This window comes from Sturnus vulgaris, chromosome 20 (genome assembly GCF_052056855.1).
Source record: "Sturnus vulgaris isolate bStuVul1 chromosome 20, bStuVul1.hap1, whole genome shotgun sequence".
Taxonomy (NCBI): domain Eukaryota; kingdom Metazoa; phylum Chordata; class Aves; order Passeriformes; family Sturnidae; genus Sturnus; species Sturnus vulgaris.
Window position 1 is genome coordinate 7012955 of NC_142262.1, and position 20432 is coordinate 7033386.

The 20432-nt window shown below is 57.1% G+C and overlaps 1 protein-coding gene across 3 annotated transcripts; it reads right to left on the bottom strand.

The window, feature by feature from the left end:
* Window positions 1-995: 995 nt before the first annotated feature.
* Window positions 996-18061, bottom strand: UNC13D (unc-13 homolog D). Of its 3 annotated transcripts, none has more exons than XM_014889134.2 (32): window positions 17995-18061; window positions 12597-12629; window positions 12250-12357; window positions 11522-11581; window positions 11236-11302; window positions 10975-11152; window positions 10811-10855; window positions 10351-10419; window positions 10094-10163; window positions 9722-9826; window positions 9317-9409; window positions 9016-9119; window positions 8706-8823; window positions 8055-8179; window positions 7696-7786; window positions 7379-7435; window positions 7195-7292; window positions 6908-6959; window positions 6482-6612; window positions 6117-6237; window positions 5418-5558; window positions 5114-5212; window positions 4557-4763; window positions 4317-4385; window positions 3942-4021; window positions 3616-3721; window positions 3470-3541; window positions 3264-3347; window positions 2864-2984; window positions 2208-2331; window positions 1765-1970; window positions 996-1687 (listed from the first exon to the last, which is right to left on the bottom strand). In XM_014889134.2, exons 2-32 carry the CDS (start codon window positions 12627-12629, stop codon window positions 1584-1586), a joined length of 3138 nt encoding a protein of 1045 aa, XP_014744620.2. In that variant the 5' UTR covers window positions 17995-18061; the 3' UTR covers window positions 996-1583. The 3 variants fall into 3 exon arrangements, with proteins under 3 accessions (XP_014744620.2, XP_088032610.1, XP_088032611.1); XM_088176484.1 differs by lacking the exon at window positions 17995-18061 and adding an exon at window positions 14669-14942; XM_088176485.1 differs by lacking the exons at window positions 996-1687; window positions 17995-18061 and adding an exon at window positions 14669-15318 and having other exon boundaries at window positions 1771-1970; window positions 2208-2308.
* Between the last annotated feature and the right edge of the window lie 2371 nt (window positions 18062-20432).

Sequence of the window (20432 nt, forward strand, 5' to 3'; positions counted from 1 at the left end):
ATCCAGAGCAAACAACCTCAAAAGAGAGGTCAGCCCATGCCACCTGCTCCCTGGGACATGCCTGGCTGGTGGCAGCCCAAGGCAAGGTGGGACAGAATGATTTTTAAAAAACAGCTAAAAATGAGCTGAGACCATATCCAAACCTCCAGCCTCGTGTAGCAAAGCTCATAATGAAGCATGAGGTGGCTGCCAGCTGGCTCCAGCTCCAGATGAGCTGTGGGCTGCAGGCACAGGGTGCTGGACCCGGCTGAAAGGACACCCTGGGACAGCATCCCCACAATCCCAGCCCCAGCTCTGCAATATTATTTCTCTGCACTGAAGCCTAAGCCAGCAAATGGCTTCCTTGAGAGCCCTCAGTGCCTTAATCCCTCCTGCTGTGGGCTCTGTCACACAGATACCAAAGGAGCTTTTTTCTTTTCCCACCCCCGCATCCAGGATTTGACCTGAGCTGACCCAGCGGCTGCTCTGCCCGCCGAGGGAGCAGCTGCTGCTCAGCACCCGGGAGGAAGATGCTTTAATTCCCTGGTCCCTGGCAGCTCCCAGGGACCTGCTGCAGCTCAAACACGGCCAGCCCCGTGCAGGGTGGAGGTAGAGGGAGCTCCAGGTGTATAATTAGTACTTATAATTGCAAATGGGAGTGAAAACAAGCTCAAAAAAAAACCCCAACGAATTGTTATAACCACCTGCCTTGTCAGGCATTTTTGCTGTCATACTGGGTCACCCCACATGGATGCACCCTGCAGAGCTTCCCACCACTTCCAGAGGGACACAGATCCCTGGCACAGGCTGAGAGTGATGCCAGGGACCTGTACCCCATACCTGAGCTGTCACCTGCCCAAAATGCCTCCTGGTTTGGCTTCCAGGGCTGTGATACTCTTTCAGCAAGATCCCAGGTTTCCAGGAGGTCAGCAAAATTGGTAAAATTAAAAAAAAAAAACAACAAAAAAACAAAAAAAAAAACCCACAAAACAACAAAAAACCAAACAGACACAAGAGCTATGCACATTTTTAAAAAGGAAAAATTCAGCAGCTCCCACCAGACCTCAAATGCCTTGTCCCACCCCACTGTGCTGCTGCTCCCAGCACAGGGCCACTGCCCCAAAGCACACAGCCCACGCATCAGCCTTGTGGCTTTTCATTTAAAATAAGAGGCTTATCCACAAGAAAATGAGGGGGAAAAGAAACTTAAAATTAAAAAAAAAAAAAAGAAGAAGAAGAAGGCAGGTTTGACCACGGTTGTCCCCAGCCTGAATCAGTCACGTTGCAGACAGGAGGGTTGGGTACATGGGCAGGAGATGTGGCACTGGCATCCCAGGGGGATGGACAGGGACAGCCACACTTTCACACCCCTCGTGTAGTGTTACTAGTCCAGGCAGGCAGAGAAATCCCCTCCAATGCACCTGGCCACCCTTCCTGGCTCAGGGGAGCGTTGCTGCCCGAAGACGGGGGTGAGCTGATGCTGGGAGCTGTGCTGGGGCAGGCACAGGGACCCCTCTGTCCCCACACTCCTGCAGATGGGACACAAAAGTCCTGGGGTCCCACTGGCCGGACCCCTCCTTTCGGGGCCGTCTCCTGCCCCTCCCTCACTCTGTCTCCTTGGACTGCTTGGCTCGTTGCTTGCGGAGCTTAACGAAGGCCTGAGCTTCTTTATCCCTTTTCCTGGACTCCAGCAGCTGCAGGATCTCATCTGCCAGGGAAGAGGGGAGCCATGGTGGGAGATGCTCCCCGCAGCCCCCTGTGCTCCCTGGCTGTGGCACCACGTACCCGTGGGCTTGGGGTGGGTCAGGGGGAGCCGGCTCTGGGGCACCCGTGCCATGTCGGCCTCGTCCTGCTCGGTGTCCAGGCCGGGCAGGTGGCACAGGGGGAAGAAGGCTTCGCCCTCCAGGTCGTTGGCTCCCAGCACATCGTAGTCAAACACGGTCAGCAGCAGACAGGCCCCCTCCTGCCGGCACTTCTCGGAGGGGATCAGGCTGCAGGGGCAGGGCAGGCATCATCACATCCCAACCTTCCGTACCCCACGGGGAGCCACAGCCCCACGCTGACCCAAACCCCTCAAAGCTCACGGCCCCCACCCAGCACAGCCCCGCACCCTGCCGGGTGTTTGGGGGACCCCCCTGGGGTGCAGTGATCCCCGCAGCGATCCCCGGCCCCTTCCTGGAGCGGCAGCCCCACGGCAGCGGCCCCGCTGGGTGCCGGCCCCTACGTACAAGTCGAAGGCTTCGTCGAAGAGGGGGTGCAGCTCGTTCTTCTTGCACTGCGTGCTCCGGGCCACCACCTCGGGGAACTCGTGCCGGGGCTCCAGGGTGAGCTGCACGAAGGGGTCGCTGGAGCCTGGTGGGGTGCAGACATCAGCCAGCCCCCTCCCCTGGCCCCTGTGCCCCGGCATGAACCCAAGCGCGGCTCGGGTACACTGGGGTGGCTGCAGGGGGGTCAGGGCAGCCTCAGCACAGCCCCCAGCCCAGCCCGGGCTCCCGGAGCATCCCTGAGCCTGCCCGCATAGCAGGGGTGGCTGCAGGAGGAGTGACCTCTCCTGGAGAGCTCCCCAAACGACAGCCGCACCCGGAGAAGGTCGCTGCTCACCCTGCGACTGCTTTGCATAATGAAGAAAAGCCGCCTGTCCTGGCTGCTGGCTTGTGCCACAAACAATGGGCACTGTCCCCTGCATGGTCCTGCCTGCCACATCCCACTGAACCACCCAGAGCCAGTGCAATAACCCCCCTTTTCCCCCAAATCCACCTCCTTGCATAAAAACGCAAATCAAGAGAGACCAAGCATTGCCAGCATCTCTCCTGGCTGGGACATACCAGGGACCAAGGACAGGGGACCCTGGAGCAGTGTGGCTCCCCTGGCCACCCACACCCACCGTTGGAGTCCAGTGGGATGAGGTTGGTGGCGTTGAGCACTTCCACACGGAGTTTCTGCTCCGAAGGCCGGTACAGAGCTTTGATGGTCACGGCCCCGTACTTCTCTGAGCTGGTGTCCAGCTGGGCAGTGGGGTACAAGGATAAGGATGCTGTCCTGTTCCCCGTCATGCAGGGGATGCACAGGGCCTTCCAGAGAATCAGCAGGAATTTTAGGGTACCAGGATGTGCTGGAATCCTCTGGGATGCATTGAGCCCCCTCCTGCTCAACACTACGGCAAAACCTGCCCCAACAGCCCCAGGACTGGGAGGGTGGTGGGGAAATTCCACATTTCCACAGGCAGAGCCTGTGAGCAAGGGTGGGATGTGAGAAGGGGCTGGGAGCACCATCCATACTCCTACCTGCTGCTGGATCCTTTTGCTGAAGTATTTCTGGATGAGTTTGCGGCTTGGGGCGGAGCAGAGAGCCAGGTGAGTCTCCAGCGCCTGTGGGGAGGGTGAGAGGTGATGGTCAAGCACAGAGACAGATCCACAGCCCAGGGATGTCCTCCCTGGCATCCCTTCCTCCCAAAGGAACCCACGGGGACTCCCCATGCCCATCTCCATACCTGGAATGCTGCACTGTGCAGGGTCTCCAGTGGCAGCCCACAGCCCTCGGCATAGAAGCACAGCTCCAGGCTCTGGGGACAAGGATGCTGTCAGCCACCAAACAAAGCCCTGTCCCTTCCAGGGACCCCCTGCTTCCCCTGGGTACCTTCAGGGCACAGAACAGCCTCTGGCAGTGCTGGACCGAGGGCACCTGCGGGCCCCGTGCTGCTGAGAGCACAGACAGGGTGTGCTGCCACAGGAGGGTGAGGAGGCTGCAGGGGGAGAGAGGGAGGCTGTGAGCAGGATCCAGGGGCTGGGCTGGGGGGATGGTCTTCAGCTGAAGGGCTTTGCAAAGCCCCAGCAGGAAGTGCCTCATCCTGCCAGCCCTGAAGAGAGATGGCCCCAAGCCCCATGGAGCTGAGGGGATGCTCCTGCCAAGGGATGGTGACGCTGGTGGCCTCTGCCACAATGCATCCCAAGTGCCCTGGTCACCTTTTGAAGTTCTCCTGGACCAGGTGCTCGTTGAGGTACTGCAGCTCTGACTCCAGGAACTTCATGAGGGGGATGATGGACTGCAGCGAGAGGAGAGGGGCATTGGGGAGGGCAGGGGGGCGAATCCAGCAGGCCAGGGAGGGTCCCAGAGGGGCTCCTTCCCATGGGCAGGCTGTGCCTGGTGTGCTCCTGCTGCTGACATGGGCATCAAGTGAAGCCTTTGGGGGTCTGTGCCCCATCACTGGTGTGTCCTGTGCCCCAGGTGTGGGCAGGGAGCAGCGATGGGGGGTGACAGAGGCACCCACCAAGCAAGCAAAGGCTATCCATAGCTGTCCAAAAAAAGATGGTCCAGGAGGGCCTGGAGCAGATACTTACATCCTCAGGCTTCTGGGTGTCACTGGAAGACGAGAGCTCCTGGATGTGTCTGGCAATGCCCTTTTCCAGCTGCAAGGGAGAAACGCAGGAAGAGACTTGGACTCTGCCCTCTGCACCAGCCTCCCCATGCCCAGCTCCACCTTGTCTCCATCCCAGGAGCATTATGGGCTTCAGGACACCTTGGATGAAACTGCTCTGGGCCAGGTGAGGGCCAAGGGGGTGTCAGTGGCAGGTGGTCACCTTGGTAGCCAGGGCTTGCACCACGTCCCGGACCTCGTGGTCCAGGCAGGCCACGGTGCTGTCCAGTTGGTTGTGCAGAGCATTCTGGATCTGCTGGGGGTCGATGATGCCCCTCATGCGCTGCTCCAGCTGGGCCCAGTCCAGCTGCACCGGCAGCTTCAGCATCAGCAGCCGGAGCTGCTCGATGTTGTTCACCACGATGCAGAGCTGGGGGAGATGGGTCTGCTTCAGGGTCCACACCCCCTGGAGCATCCCACATCCCCATCCCCAATGCAATCTCCATCATTATTCCATCTCCATCCTCATCCCTAGTCCCATCACCATCTCCATTCTCAATTTCATCCTCACCTGAATCCCCAGCCCCATCCTGCTCCCCCTGCTCACATCATTTCTCTCCTGGTTTTCCAGGATTATGGCTTTTGATGGCCAGCTGGTCCCTGTGGAACCCAAACTGGGGATATCAGTTGCATTCTCAGCAGCTCAGCTCCCTCTTTGCCCAGAAACCAGTGCCAAATCCTGCCCTTCCTGGAGCAGCCAGGACAGGTTCCAATACCAACCTTGTTGGCCGCATCGCCCTCGTTCTGCTCGCTCAGTGACAGAGCCTCAGCTCTCTCCTTGATGAGCTTGCAGTACATCAGGGAGATCTTGCACATGTCCTGCAGGACAGAGGGGAAACCAGCAGGACTGAACCAGGCAACCTGGGGACCACTGTGGGCTCAGTGACCACATCACTGGGGGTACTGGGACCACATCACTGGGGGTACTGGGACCACATCACTGGGGGTACTGGCTCCTTCATGGAGACACGTCCCCATGAGCAGGATGAGGAAGCTGCAGGTGCTGGTGCCCAGGTGTACAAACCTCCAGGAGATTGACCATGATCATGAAGGCTTTCTCAGGGTCTGGCCAGTTGAGCTGCTGCCAGGTTGTCATGATCTGGGCGTAGCAGGTGGACAGGTCCACGGTGGATGTGCTGTGCTTGTGATACCCGTAAGGCTTCAGCTGAGGGGCACAGAAGGCAAACGCAGCTTTTACAGAGAGATGCCAACCCGGAGAGCAGAGCTGCTCCTTCACTTTGGGGCTCTCTGGCCCATCATCAGCTCCTTACATCCCAATGTCATCACACAACCACTTTGCAGAGTGGAGGAGATGAGGGTGGATGGAGCAGCACGAGCTCCCTGCTTCCCTCCATACACCCACCCAGTGTTGCTGGACCCCACTGAAGGGGTCCTGTGGCCCCCTGGCTGCCTTCCCTCCCCTCTGCAGAGAGGCTGGAAGCAAAGGAGATTCTCCCATCATGGCCCAAATGCAGAGTACTCGGATCACATAAGCTGCCAGGGAGCAGTGAGGGAAGGGACACAGGGACATTGTGTGGGGCCAGGGTGGCTGGGATCAGCTGGCCCAGGGGACCACACACTTTGCTATGCATTTGGGAGAGGAACCAGGCTGCTCGTGGGCTGCCAGAGGTACCTCAGTGCTGTGAGCCAGCACAGCAGCAAGGCATGGAGGACGGCTGGAGTGTCCCCAAAGGGAGGAGGGAGATTTCTCCTCCCAGGTTACCTGGTCCATCTGGATGGCTCTCTGAGCCCTCTCCAGCGTGGTGGTGTAGGCCTTCTGCAGCCACAGGGGCAACGCTTCCTCGAACCATTGGTGGAAATTGCTCAGAGCCAGAGGCCCATCCCTGGGGATGAAGGCACTGGCTTCTCCAACTGCACAGCAGGAGCATGGGACCCTCACCCGCCTCCTGCTCTCACACCAACCCCACCCAGAGATGAGCCCAAAACCCTCCTGTGATGCTCCCCTTGACACCAGACACCAACAGCCTGCCCTGCCTGATGTGCAATTAGTGATGTGGGTAGGATCCAGAAATCAGTTGACTGCTCCATCCCTCCCTTTGGCACCTCTCCTCTCTGGGGGTTGGGTACCTGTTTGGGAGGGACTCCTTCATCTGATAGAGCTCCTGCAGCTTCCTGTAGAGATCAAAGAGGCTCTCAGCTGTGGGTCTGGACATGCTGCTGTCAACCTTGTGCAGCTGCTCCTGGACGTGCTCTGCGACCTGGATGGGAGCAAGGGCAGGGGGACACAGTGAGGTCCGGCCAGGAAGGCTCCTTCTGGAGTGAGGGTCAGCTCAGGGGACTCCTCCTCCTTTTGGGTGGGATTCCAGGAGATTTGCTGGGTCAAACAGTCTCCACTGTCCCTCTATGGGCACACAGGGAGAGGGGGGGAGTTTCTCTTGCTCCCCTTCCATTCCACGCTTGCAACAAGCAGCTGCCACATGAAGGGTGGCCAAAAACCTCAGCCTGGCTTTAGACCTCAGTCCTCTGCGGGCAGAGCAGCCCAGGTTTGCTCACCAGGCTCTCCAGCTCCAGGTAGGCAATGGAGAAGATATTCAACTTCAGGTTGCTGCAGGAGAGAAATGTGGAGTGAGGAGCCTGCCAACCCCAGCCTAGCAAAGCCAGCCCAGCAAAGCCAGCCAGGCCACGGCCTGGGTGAGCACAGCACAGCTCTAAGGGGAAGAGATGGGACCAGAGATCCCACCTGTGGAGCCCAAGGGTCAAGGAATGAGGAATCAAAGTGTCCCTGTCACTCCTGATCCCAGGGAAGGTGGATGGGGGTGAGATGAAGCACTGAAACCTACGTGATGAACAATTTATTCCAGATCTTTTGGCACTGCTTGAGATCTTCTATCACCTCCAGGAGGAGCTTGGACAAGGCTTTGCTGTTCTCCTCTATGCTCTGCAAAGGAAAGAACAGCTGGTTTTGGATGCTCAGACATTTTGAGGTGACTTTATCATGTCAGAGGGACAGAGATGGGAACTGACCTTCACCATGGGCTTGAGGTGCTGCTTCTGCATGTGGAACCACTCTGTTGTGCCTGACTGCAAGAGAGGAGTCCTGGTGGGATGGCAGGGAAGCAGGAGGAGCAAAGCCAGCTCTGTCACCCCCTTCACTCTCCCTGTCCCCTGGGTGAGGTGAGAACCACAGGCTGGGGCCACCGGGTTGGAGGGGTGGGCGTTTCCCATGCCATGGTGATCCATGTGGATTTGCTGAGGTGTGGGCATTGGGCAGGGGATGGAAGGAAAGGGAGACCCACAGGGTCCCACCCTGCAGGGGCTGGGGTGGGTGACACCCCCAGTACCTTCAGAGCTCTGGAGACCATCTGGGGGAGGTCAGGGCTGGGTGTGCAGAGCTCATGGAAAGCTTTTGTTTTGCACATCTGGACAAGGACCCTGCAAAGTGAGAACCTCGAATGAACCCCAGCACCTGCCATCAGAAACCAACACCTCTCCCCTCAGAGACCCTGCCCAAAGAGCCTTCCCCTCCCAGCAGCATTCCCCACAGGGAGCCCAGGAGGAGGGATGGGACAGCACAAGTGTCACGGCAGCCTAGATGAGGCAGAAAGGGCTCACACAGATTTTTCTCAAGCTCAGGGGTTTGTCCATCACAGTGGCCAAGCCCCAGGACCCCACGTGCAGCTGGCACCAGTGACCAACTCACCGCAGCAGGGACTGGAGCCTGTCCATGGACCTCGGGACAGAGAGGGGGAAGATGATGCGGAACCTACGGATGAGGGAGACCCCGTAGGTCAGCAAGGACTGGAAGGACTCGGCCAGCTCTGCTTTCTGGGGAGAAGAAAGGAAACATGCACTGTTCTCCTCAGATGCTGGCAGGACCATGGCACCACAGAGGAGCTGGTGCTCCCATTCCTTCCCAGCCTGCTCCAGGAATGGGAAAAACCCCCTGATGTCTCTGGTTGCTTCTCCCTGGAGGGATTGAACTGAGCTTTGTGCTTAAATCTCATTGCTATGCATGGAAAATTCAGTGTCTCAGCAGGGTGCAGGGATGCTCTGGGAAAACAGGCTGGGAGAAGGAGAAATTGGGTCATATTTAAGTTTTGCAGGCAGCTATCATTGACCTGATGGCAGGGATGGGGGAGAGGGATGTCAGTGCAAAGGGTAAGGGGCTCTCCAGAGAGAGGGGGAACAAACCACTGGGAAATGCCCTCCAGACACCCTGGCACCCCTGTACCCCACAACCTCCTGCCCCTCCTGGAACACAGGGAGTAAAAGGAGAGGCTGTGGCTGTGAGGAGAGGCTCAGTGCCTGGGGCACCTCTCGCTGATCTCTGCCCACACCGGAGCCCCCTCACCTGCTCTGGCCTCAGGCGCTCCTGCACCCAGCGGTACTCGATGCTGGTGATCTGGTGCAGGAGGCAGCTGCTGTTGAACTCCAGGCTCTGGTAGAGTTTGCTGTAGGCCAGCCACTGCCTGGGGAGGAGGGAGGGCTGGGCTGAGCCCCCGGGGGCTGGGGGACACCCAGGAGCCAGCACAGTCACAGCTGGAGCCACAAGGGTGGCAACCAGGTGCCCTGGGAGCAACACCTGAGCTCCAGCTGTGGTCAGGGGGTCCCAGGAAGGCCCCGGCTGCTGCACTGGGGTGTCCTGGGTGTGGGGCACTCACGCCATGTCCTGGTGGAAGTCAGACAGGTCCTTCTGTGTGGCGTGCAGGTACAGCACGGTGCTGGCGTGGCTGCTCAGCTCCCCGTCCCAGGAGGTGCTGCCGGCCTGCCAGGAGGGAAAGGGGAGGGAAATGTGTCCTGGGGCAGGACAGGATGAGCAAGGAGGGGGACAGGCACCATGGCGTGTCTGCAGGGGTGGGAAGGATGCCAGACATCGCCCTGGCCCTCATTCCCATCACACAGTGTGGGCTGCAGAGGAACCTCCCCCAGCCCACCTGCAGGTGCTGGCGGCACTGCCGGTACCTGGTGCTGGAGGATCTCGTGGGACACCAGCTGCTGCAGGAGGTGCCGGTGCACGGTGTAGCTCGGCTGGGTCCGGCTGCACGTGGTGGCCCTCTGGAAAGAGACAAGGCAGAGAGAGCCATCACCTGCCTGGACACACAGGGACACTGTCACAGCGGGGACACAGGCCCCAAAAAGCGGGGCTGGAGAGCCAAGGGCTACGGGTGCACCAGGAGCAGGGTCCTGGTGCTGGCTCAGAGCTCAGGGGAGGGTCCAGCACCTGCAGACCCTGGTGCTGACTCCTAGACAAGCCCCAAGGGACAGGCAGCTGTCCCATCCTGCCAAGACAATGGGAAAGGATCCCATCCCATCCCATCCCATCCCATCCCATCCCATCCCATCCCATCCCATCCCATCCCATCCCACCTTCTTGTGAGTCAGGAGGAACTGCAGGTGACAGTGTCCCCGCTCAGGATACGTCTCTGTCCGTGGCTCCAGCTGGTACCACTGGTCATTCCAGCAGTGCAGGTCCTGCAGGCACAGAGGGACAAGAGGGAAGCCCTGGGCACCCTTCCCAAGGGAAGGATCTCACTCAGACACCAGGGGATCTCCATCCCACTGTGTGTTCACAGGGCAGGAAGATTCTGTATCGGATTTAAAATACAGGCTGTGCAGTGCCTGAGTGTGCTGGAATGACTGTGGCACAGGGAGGGACCTGCCATCAGTTTGTGGCTCTGAGAGGGGATCCTGGGTGTGCCGGGGGCTGCCCAGGGCTGGGATCCTTCAGGCACTGCTCACCTTGAGGCGAACGACCACGTTCCCCAGGAAATCATCCTGCCCTTTGTCCTTGCGAGCATCTTTAAAGATCCTGAAAGGCACAAACAGCAGAGGGGGTGGGAAGGTGTCCTGCAGCTGTGACCCGGCGTGGAGGAGGGTGACACAGACCTGCTGCCCTCCCTCCCTCTGTCCAAGGGCCATTTTTAAAATCCAGCAGGAGAATAAGGATTTTCCACCCCCTCTCCCCTCAGCAGCCCGGGGGCCACCCCAGCACCAACCTTTTGAGGCCGTGCAGGTCTGTCAGCTCCCCCAGCTTGTGCCGCATCGACTCCACCACGTCCGAGTCCCTGCGAGGGCGGGAGCAAACCCAGCGGGGAAAGGGGGAAATCCAGGTGATGGAAAACAGAGCAGGGAATTGCAGTGATGGTGGAGAAGGGAAAGTACAGGAGCAGGGATGTGTCAGCACTGAGGCCACCCCCAAACCCAGCCCAAATCTGCGAGCACATGGCTTCTCTCATGAGTTAAACCAGGGCTTAGGACCAGCCCTGCCGGGGCACAGCTAGCCTGGGCTCTCTCTGCTGGCACAGGTCACATCTACATTGAGCACTGCTCCACAGAAAGTGATGGGCAAATGGATTCCCAACTGGCTGCTGGGCCTTTAAAAAAGTTGCAGATTGAATGTGAGGAGGCAGGACCCCCGGGGCAGGGTCCTGGGGTCACTGGGATGCTGTCACTCACCACATGTCCAGGTGGAAGCTGGCTGTCTCCACATCTTTAAACTCCCTGCAAGGCACCAGGGGATGCTGTTATTCAATAATATCCCAGTGCTGAGCCCCCATGCACAGCCCTGGGCACACCCTGCATCCCCCAGGGAGCAGAGCCAGGGGCTGGGGGTGCATTACAGGATGAATGTCTCGTTCCACACTGGGCTGAGGGTCTGGTTCATGACTTGGGTGCGATGGATTTGGTCCTCGGGGATGAGGTCTTTGACCACAGCCTTCATCCTCTTCTTGTGGTCAGGGTGGGCTGGTTCCTGGCTCCTGGCCTCGATGCCCAGCAGGCAGTAGGGGTCACTGAGCCCTGCCAGGGTGGAGGTGTGGGAATTCCACTTGGGAGCAGCAGCTGCCCCTCTTCCCACGGGACACGCATCCCTCTCCACTTACCACTGACATCTTTACCCAAAATTCCCTTGGCTTCCTTCACAGTGGCTTTCAGGCAGTAAATGGGGCTCTGGAAAAATGAGAAAACAGCTATTAATGTGCAGGGTCACAACCCTGTGAAGAAGGATCAACCCTGCAAGGAAGGATGGGGATGGAACAGGACCCTGCCATCAGCTCCGCCCCCCCCCCCCTCCCCAGCAGTGACAACCCCAGGGCATCCCAAATCCCAATCCCAGGGGCTCAGAGGCACTGCAGCCCCCCAGCTCCACCCCAGCTGGGGACACTGTACCTCCAGCTCCATGACCTGCTGCATGATGACACTGTGCTCCTCTGCGTCCATGCCAAAAGCCTGTGTGAATATTGGGGCTGGTGATGGATGCTGCCCTGTTAAGAGGGGCTGGAGAGCAGCCAGAGGCTTCCCTCTGCTCCCTGGGAACAGCCCAAGGGGAGAGGAGTGTGGCAGAGTCCAGCAGGAAGGCTGGGGACCAGCTGAAAGCTCTTGGGGCAGAGCCTTCTTCCCACCATCCTCAGCCTAAGATAAACACTCCTCCCCAGGGCTAATATTTCCCAGCACTGGATGCTCCCAGCCCTCCAGCTGGATGCTGCTGCTACATCTTTCATGGTGCTCGTTAAAAGCTCCCTCTGAGTGACCCTGCAGGGAGCCACAGGAAAGATTATTGGCTCCAAACAACCAGAGAGAAATTGTGTGTGGTGAGGGTCAGGGCAAGTTCTGCAGAGGTGGCATGGGGCACTTCCACATCCTGGCCCCTGGAGCCTCTGGCACATGGAAAGCCCAACCTTATTCAACATTAATATTCTCAAGTTTGCAAGTGAAAGTTTGTTATTCAGCCTCCTGAGAATTTTGTGGTCTCCTGTGAACCACCAGAATAAATCAAAGCCTCTTTAAAAACTCCTTGAGCGAGCTTGGGGCATGAGAGAGCCCTACCACACCCTGCAGCTGGGAGGATGGGCATGCCAGGGGACAGGTTTTGGGGACCCTGTGAGGAAGGGACACACCTTCTGCACGTAGGAGTAGAGCTCCTGGGAATCCCCGACGTGCTGCTGCTCGGGCTTGCCCAGGCGGTGCCGGATGGTGTAGAGAACCTCCTCGTAGAGCAGGGCCAGCTGAGGGGGGACAGCGCTGTCACCTCGTGGGGACAGCAGCACGGACGTGCTCCATGCATCCCCCAGGACCAGCAGGATTTCCTCCTCACAGCTCCCCAAGCTCTGTGCCAGGCCCAGTGCACCCAGCCCTGCCTGCCCCACCCGCTGTCCCTGGGCAGCAGCTCCGGGCACTGAGCCCCTGCAGCGCTGCCACCCCTCCAGTGACACCAAGGGACACCTCGGAGGGGCCACGCTCGTACCTCTTCCTTGGAGAACCGGTGGGACAGATCCATCTGGGGAGAGAAGAGAGGCAGAGAGGTTTCCCATCAAGAGCATGGTGTGAGGAGGAAATGGTGGCCGGACAGGGCAGGGCAGCCAGGATGGGGTGGCATCACCCACAGCACACGAGGGCGGGATGTCCCAAAGGATGCTGTGACACCCCACGGCCAAGGGACACCAGCAGGGCAGCACGGGGGGCTTCACCCTCAAGCCCCATTAATTAAGGAGGGGACTGTGAGGGTGGAACAGCAGCTTGGGGTGACCCCCGGGAGGCTTTAAAAGCCAAATAGAACCCAGAGCCACTCAGTCCAGCAGCACCAGGCTGGAGAGCAAAGCAGCTGAAGGACAGGGCAGGGGGCCAGAGCACTGTGAGGAGCTCCAGGCTGGGCAAGGAGATGCCAAAAGCCAGGATTTGGTGCACTGCTACAAATCTCTGAAAGCTGCAAGGGTGCGCTGCTCATTCCTCTCTTGAAGGATGAGCAGCAGCACTGACTTTCCAAACAAGAATTAAATCCAATCAGTGACACCACCAGAGGAAGGGGAGTAGTGTTCCTGTGCCATCTGTTACTGGTCCTGGCACTGGAACTTCTGGGAGTACAAGGGGGTGACACCAAAAAATGTACCAGAAGTTTTTAAAATGAGTTTGGGCTTTTCTGGGCTGAGGGGCTTTTGCAGAGCATGGTCCCAGCACCTGCTCATGCAGGGCTGGTGTGGATGGATGGATGGATGGATGGATAGACAAATCCTACCCATGGGTCAGCTCAGGCCCCAAAGTGACCTTAGGAACCCCTAATAGAAAAAATAAACCAACCCTGAGCTTGAATATCAACATTTGCTTATGGCAAATCTAGGGCTGCCCTAATCCCTCGGCCATCTGGACTGAATTCAACCCTTCCAGCCCCAGCAAGTTTAACTCTTGTGCTGCTTCTCTCCCTTATTCTGCCTCCACATCCCTTCCTGTACCCACTGGTGACTGCTGGGGTCTCTGGTGGCTCGGTAGCCCCCTGTGAAAGGGGGACCTGTTGCACTCAGGTCCCAGCCTGCCCCTGCCCAGGTTCCATGCACCTTCTGCTGCTGCTGGCACTGCCCTGCCCGTGCCAAGGCACGGAGGGGCACAGCCCCATCCCAAATCTTTCAGCATCCCCACAGCCAGCACTGCCCCATTGCACGGTCACAAGTGCAAAGGGGACAGAAAAAGGACTTTATTTCTCTGCTGCTGCTATTTATCAGCCAGACAGAAGCATCTGTTCCTTGCCCAGCAGTGGGGTAGCACAGGAGGGCAGGGGGAGGAATCCCTGCTGCTTTTGGGGCAGCTCCTGCTGTTCATTTGGCAGCTGCAGGATCTGCTCCGTGCTCCCATGTGCACACAGGTCTGGTTCAGCTAAAGCTGAGCTGAGCCACCAGGATGTGTTTACTGCTGCTAATCCTCATGCCAAGGGTCCAGCTCAAACCCAGGAGTGCTGCTTAAATCCAAGTCTGGATACAGCCACCGGTATCAGCCCAGCCCAGCAGCTGCAGCAGGGACAGGGGGGCTTGGGAGGGAGGACAGGTCCCAGAGTGGGGACACCAGCAGGACAGAGCATCCCAGGAGTGCAGGACAGGCCACCCCAGGAGTGCAGCACGGGCACTGTGCCCTGGTGCTGCCAGCAGCACTGGGCAGAGCTGTGGGTCCCATCTCACGGGGACAGACAGAGGGGACCCAGAGGAAGTCGTTTGGGTTGGGGTGGCCTAGAGCAGGGTTTGGGGGGAGCTGCCAGCAGCAGAGAGCCCAGAGGGGCTGGGAGGTGCTGGAAGCTGTAGCCAAGCTCAGAGGGGCCCCTCAGTGGGGGCACAGAGCTGCAGCTGACGCCGTGCTCACCCCGGGGTGCCCATTTCCATGGGTAGGGTACCCCCATCTCTCAGTCACACCCAGACCTCGGTTCCTTTTCTGCCATTCCCCTTTCACAGCCTCAGCCCCCAGCGCTGCCCCCAGGGTCCCCTGGGCACAGCATCCCTGCCCCTGCCTGGTGCCATCACACCCCAAACGCCATCCCGTGAGCTCAAAGCCACCTACCTCGGGGCTCTCCTCCCCGGGCAGGGTCCCCGGGGGGCTCTCACCAGCAGGATCCATCTCGGGGGGAGCTGAGTGTGGGGCAGGGCTGCAGCTCTGCCTGGAACTGCAGCCTCCCCCAGCGCCTCTCTTGCTCAGAGGAGGAAACCACAGCTCTTATCAGAGCGTGGCCATTTCAGCACAGCGGAAACGAGCCCAGGGCTCCCTCCAGAGCACCCCGGGCACGCAGGCGCCCCAAACCTGCTCCCCTGCACCCCCCAGGCAAAAGGAGGGTGTCACATCCAGTCCCTGCTGTCACTTATGAGCAAGGAATTGGGAGCAAGTGGAGAGAAACAGTCCCGAGAAGGTAAAGCCCCGCAGGGGAAGGGGTGATGGAGAGGATTAGTGCAGGCAGCACTAAGGATCTGGGCTCTGATGTGTCTTTAGGATCCATCTTGCCCCGAGAGCAGAGGCAGAAAACAGAAAGCAAGGTCTTCAATCTTGGGGGATGGAGGGGACTTGAAACCCCATACAAAAGCTGCAGGATGAGAAGTTCTTGCAACACCCAGGAGAGTTGCACAAGGTTAAGCTGAGAACAAATGCAGTAAAGAGACAAGAACAGCACTGAGAAAGGGCCTGTGACCTTTTCCCCAAACGGGCTGGCCAGAAAGAGCTAGTTACTGAGAAAAAAACCGAAAGAAATGATTTTGAAAACTTGCTCTTTACCATCATCTTTCATTCTTGTAAACACTATATCTGACTGCCATTTGCCAGGCAGTTTCCCCTCCCCTGGCAGATCCCTATCAGGATGCTCTCTCCGATAACAAACTGGGTGGGGAAGGCTTGGCCGGGCATCAGGAGCTGGCCAGGGGAAGAGCCAGTTTGCTCCTGGGTGGGTGTTGTGTCTGCAGGCACAGCTGAGAGCAGCCTGGGCTTTAGAGGAGCTGTTGAGCTGCACAAGCATTTCCCACAGCCCGGGGAAGGACAAGGACACCAGCCCGTGCTCAGTGTCACTGCTGGGGCTGCTGAGGAGCCACAGGCCCTGTGCAGCAGGGCAGTGACTCCCCAAGGGGAAGTTTTGTCTCCCCCACACCTTTCTGGCCCCTGCATGGTCCAAAAGCCATTAAAAAAACCTGCTTCAGATGTAACAGGGGCAGCAGTGGCTCCACACTGGGATCAGTGGCACTGTGCAGGCACTCTGGGATTTGTGCTGAACCCAAACAGGAAACCATGACCATGGAAACTGCACTGGAAAGTTTGTCTCCTTAATACCAGTGAAGGAATCAGAGTCCATCAGCACAGAGCCCCACAGATCCCCAGCAGAGCTGCAGGAGGATGCTGGCAGCAGCATCCCTGTGAGAGGGGGAGGGCAGGCAGCCAGTCCCTTCCAGCCTTGCACTCATCCCGTCCTTTAATTGAGGCAGGTTGCATTGTTTTAATTGTTTTAAGAGAGACACAACCTCCCGTTGCCCTGGAACCCTGCAAGAGCAGGTTATAATGGCAAAAGAGGTTCCCTGAAGTTGAGACCAGGAGATGGAAACAGGGCTGAGAGCAGAGGCAGGGGGTTGAGTGGGGGGCAGATTTTCTTTATCTAGGTCAGCCAGCATAGGACTGGGGCCAAGAGGGGCTGCATAGCATAAAATCTGTGCAATTTTTACTCCTGAATTTCCAGGAGTAGGGGGATGCCGAGATAATCTACAGAATAAAAATCCAGAGATACAGTTAGGCACCAAAACCTGAAATGCATTCCTGAGATTTTTCAGCCTTGTCCCCTGAGGTCTGAAAAAAGCTGCTTGTTACACTTCTGTCCTCTCCCCTGTCAGCAGGGCTCTGGTAACTGTCCCCAGGAATTGGGTGTCCCAAGGAGCTGGCCTTCAGAACCCCTTCTTGTGCACTCCCCAGTTTGGCACTGGAGCCACCTGCTCACCCCACACTTGGTGAGGATGTCCAGTCCCTTTGCTGTCAGAGGTGCTCACCCAGCCCTGCCAGCCTGAGCCTTGGCTTTATCCAGCCTCTTTCCATTGGCTCACCTTGGGCAGGCAGCTTAAAAGCATCTCCTCCCTCGCTGATAGAGGGGGATGTGGTGGAGAAGCCAGTTCCTGTCCCGTGACACACAAATGCAGTTTATTGATCTGGGACATCAGCTCTGTGCTCCCTTGCAAAATATTGTTAGTGGGAGCTAGAGAAAAGTGCATGATGGCCTTTGGAAACTATTGCTGTCATCTTTGCTTTTAGCTTTGATTGCAAAAGCAAAATCTGGCCCAGCAAAGAGGAACCCCAGAGGTAAAGGCAGGACATGGACTCAGTATCCTTGAGCTGCTCATACTTTTCACTGCTCCTTGCCAACAAAAAATAGCAGCAGCCAGGATGTCTCTTACCTCAACTAGCACAGAGAGAACAGCTGAAAGTGTTCAAATAATTCTCAAATACACTTCTCTCCTCCTTGTAACACTGGAGAAATAAAATCCAGTCATAACTATTGCTAAACATCAGGCAGTGACCCTCCAGCCAGGAGCTGGTGGCTGGGCTGGGGTTGTGCAGGCTTTAGAAAGCAAAAGTTCAGCTGCAGCGTGGAAGTATCTGTTGAAAAGCACTTTGCCCAGCTGGCCACTGCAGGGGTTTGCAATGCTCACTGGAAATGCTCAGGCAAAGCCCAGCAGGGTGGGAGCACACAGCTCCCATCAGAGGCCAGCACGGACCTTGGGAAGGACTCTGTGCAGGGATCACATGGATTCCAGCCTCTCTGTGTGCCATGGGAGAGCTGTTTGGTGAGCAGGTCTCAAAAGTAGCAAATATCCTTTTTTCCCCTGGGTTTTACCAGCAGCCACCTGTTCCACAAAATACCAGTGACAAAAATCACTGAGCTCCAGTATTTGCACCTTGAATTACTCCTTGTCCGGGAAACAATAAGAGAAGCCCTAAAAGCAGCTCCAGAATGAGTGAGGATTTCTGGTTAGTAGAGACAATCCTAATAAACTCCATTCCCCACACTGGCAGACAACTACCAAAACATCCCAGACATCCAAGGCAGGACTTTCCAAAGGGAGTGGTTAGCATTCCCCAAAATAACCCTGCTTCCCACACTGTCAGTCTGCCTCCCAAAATAACAAACATATAGATGCACAATATGGAGTGAAGCCTTACATTCCTTTTAAAAACAAGTCATTCTAAAGGAAAACCCTTTATACCTGTCCCCGATATAAATAAAGTCCACAGTTCACTTGTGAATGGGGTTATAGGTGCTGCTGAGAAAACAGATCTCCAAAGAACAAGCATCATCACCTTCCCCTTAAAGAAAAACCTGCTAGCAAAGCACCCCACACCAGCGTTAATAGTAATTTATCTCCTACCTCTTGTCTTGGTCCTGAAGCCGCAGCCTGGCCTCACTCTTATCTCTCAGATGGAAATGGGCAAATAGTCAAAAACCTGATTTCAACATGTCCCTCCCTCACTTCTGCTTTTAAACACGGGGTCTGATGACTCTGCAAAAGCGAGTTGGCAAAGGGAACAGGGCAGGCTGAAGAGGAGATAAAGGTGGTTTTAGAATGAGAGACATCCCCGTTTCCCCTCTTTGGGGCTGCCCAGGTGAGGTATCCCCCTGGAACCCACTGGGTGCTGTGGGGCAATGATTCCATACCCAGGAAGGATGTCAGTCAATCCCCTCCCTGTTTCCTGTGGGGCCCTCCAGTTACTCCTGCCCTGAACCCCCATCTCTCCTGAGCACTTTGGGGGCACCTCACAAAAGATGGTGCTACCTGGGAAGGAAGTGGGGAACACACAATACCCCCCACCACATTTGGGACATCTTAGAAGGATGTCAAGGCAAACTCCATCCCTCTGGGAAGAGCAAAGGGGACTTCCAGCCACCCACACAGGACAGGGCAGTTGTGAAAGCTCTGTTCCCCTTGGGAGCCCTGTGCAGGAGCAGAACTTTGGCACAAGAGCTGCCAGCTCCATGGCAGGGACATGCGAGGATGACTCTGAGGAAGTCACAGATTTCATGTGAAGACCTGGATGTCCCTCATTTGCCTCACAGCATCTTTTGACCACTTTAAAATGTTTTCACCATCACTGTCATGTGCTGTCTTCCACTTCCCTCTCCCAGTGAGATAATTCTGTTTCAGACACTGGATTTATCATCCCCTCACTGCAGGGACAGAGAATGGGAGGGACACAGATTTCAAAGCCTATTTATTTGCTGGTTTGGGGGCTGAGTTGAGAGCAGCAGGACCTACACCATGTGCCTGAGCTGAGGAGGGACTAGGGAGATGCTTGTGAAGGTGGAAGAACCCGGGGCTGACACCCAGGTACCTCCACGCCCCCATGGTGCCCCTTAACCAGGTTATTCTGGAGCACAGATGCCGAATTACTGACTAGCTCCAGCACAGAGCGTTCTCCCCACGGCTTTTCCACCAACAATTCTCCCCACACACTTGCCAAAGCCCCCGAGGAGCCCACCAAGCTGCACAGAGACAAATGCTGGGGTGATGGGAGGAGGCTGCAGGACAACCCCTCCCACCGCCCCCACATTCCAGAGGGACACGCCAAAACATGGAATATTATAGCAGTCAGTCTGTGCCACGGGAAGAGCCAGTGTGTCCCAGCCAGAGCCCAGCCCTCGCAGAGCAAAGTACATGGAAAAGGAGGAGGAGGAGACACAGCTTGAGCAGGGGAAAGGAAAAGTTTAGAAAGACAGGATTTGCTGAGCTGAGCTCGTAAAAATGGAGCCAAGCTGATACCTTTTGTTCCAGCATCCAGAAACCACAGGAGCTGTGTAGGGAATGGCAGCTGGGCTGGCAGGACCCAGCAGGGAGGGATCCTGGTCCAGTTGTACCCTGAGATGTGAGATCCAGCAGCCACCACGGCAGGTTTGAGTCCCTGTTCTGCTCCCCATGACATGGGCCACTTCATGTCCCGCTGGGGCCTCTCTCCATGGCACAGGGCCAGCCCTTGAGCAAGGAGGGGGCTGAAATTACTGGTTCTGACTCACTCGAGAGAGCACACAGGTGAGTAACAACTGCTGTGGCTGCAGAGAGAGCCTTGACTGAAATAAAGATCCCTACCCTGCACATCTCACCATTCCATCCCCACCCACAAACCTCACATTTGTCACTTAGGCTTTTCTGTGCAGCTTTAACCTGAAACTCCTTCTGATCACAGCCTGCCTTGGCAAAACTCATCTGCAACACACCCTCGGCAGCTCTTTACAGGTGGTGGTGCCTGTGATGCCACAGGAGCTGCTCACTGGCAGGGGCTGACTCTGCTCCTGGATGCTGCAGGATCCAAACCTCACCCCACAGCTCCTGCCACCTCCAGCAGTGCTTGCAAAGGGAGATAGTGCTGTGAGCCAGAGCTGATAAAACATCATGTGGCAGAGGCAGCTTGACCATCTACAGCTCTGAGAGTGGTGGGAATTCCTCATGATCTCCAAAGGAAGGCACACACAGGACAGGGAGGTGCTGGCCAGGTGGGCTTAACCCCATGCCTACAACTGCTTAGTGCATCCCCCCAGCCAGAAAGAAATGAATGCATGAAGCTGGAGCACTTGAGGTAAAACCTGGGCAGAATGGTGTGGAGGAAGAGGAGGACTCTGTTCCTTCCTTTGTCTGGAGGCAACTCCAGGCAAACACACACAGGATGGGGCACTCCTTCCAAGGTAAAGACCTTCCCCAGCCCCCAGAGACAGCACCAGGATTTCGGGGCTGACAGTAGGAAATCTGCCAGCACCTGCAGTTCCTGGAGCAACAATTCTTTGCACAAGATCTCAAAGCACTTTGGAAATCCCCAG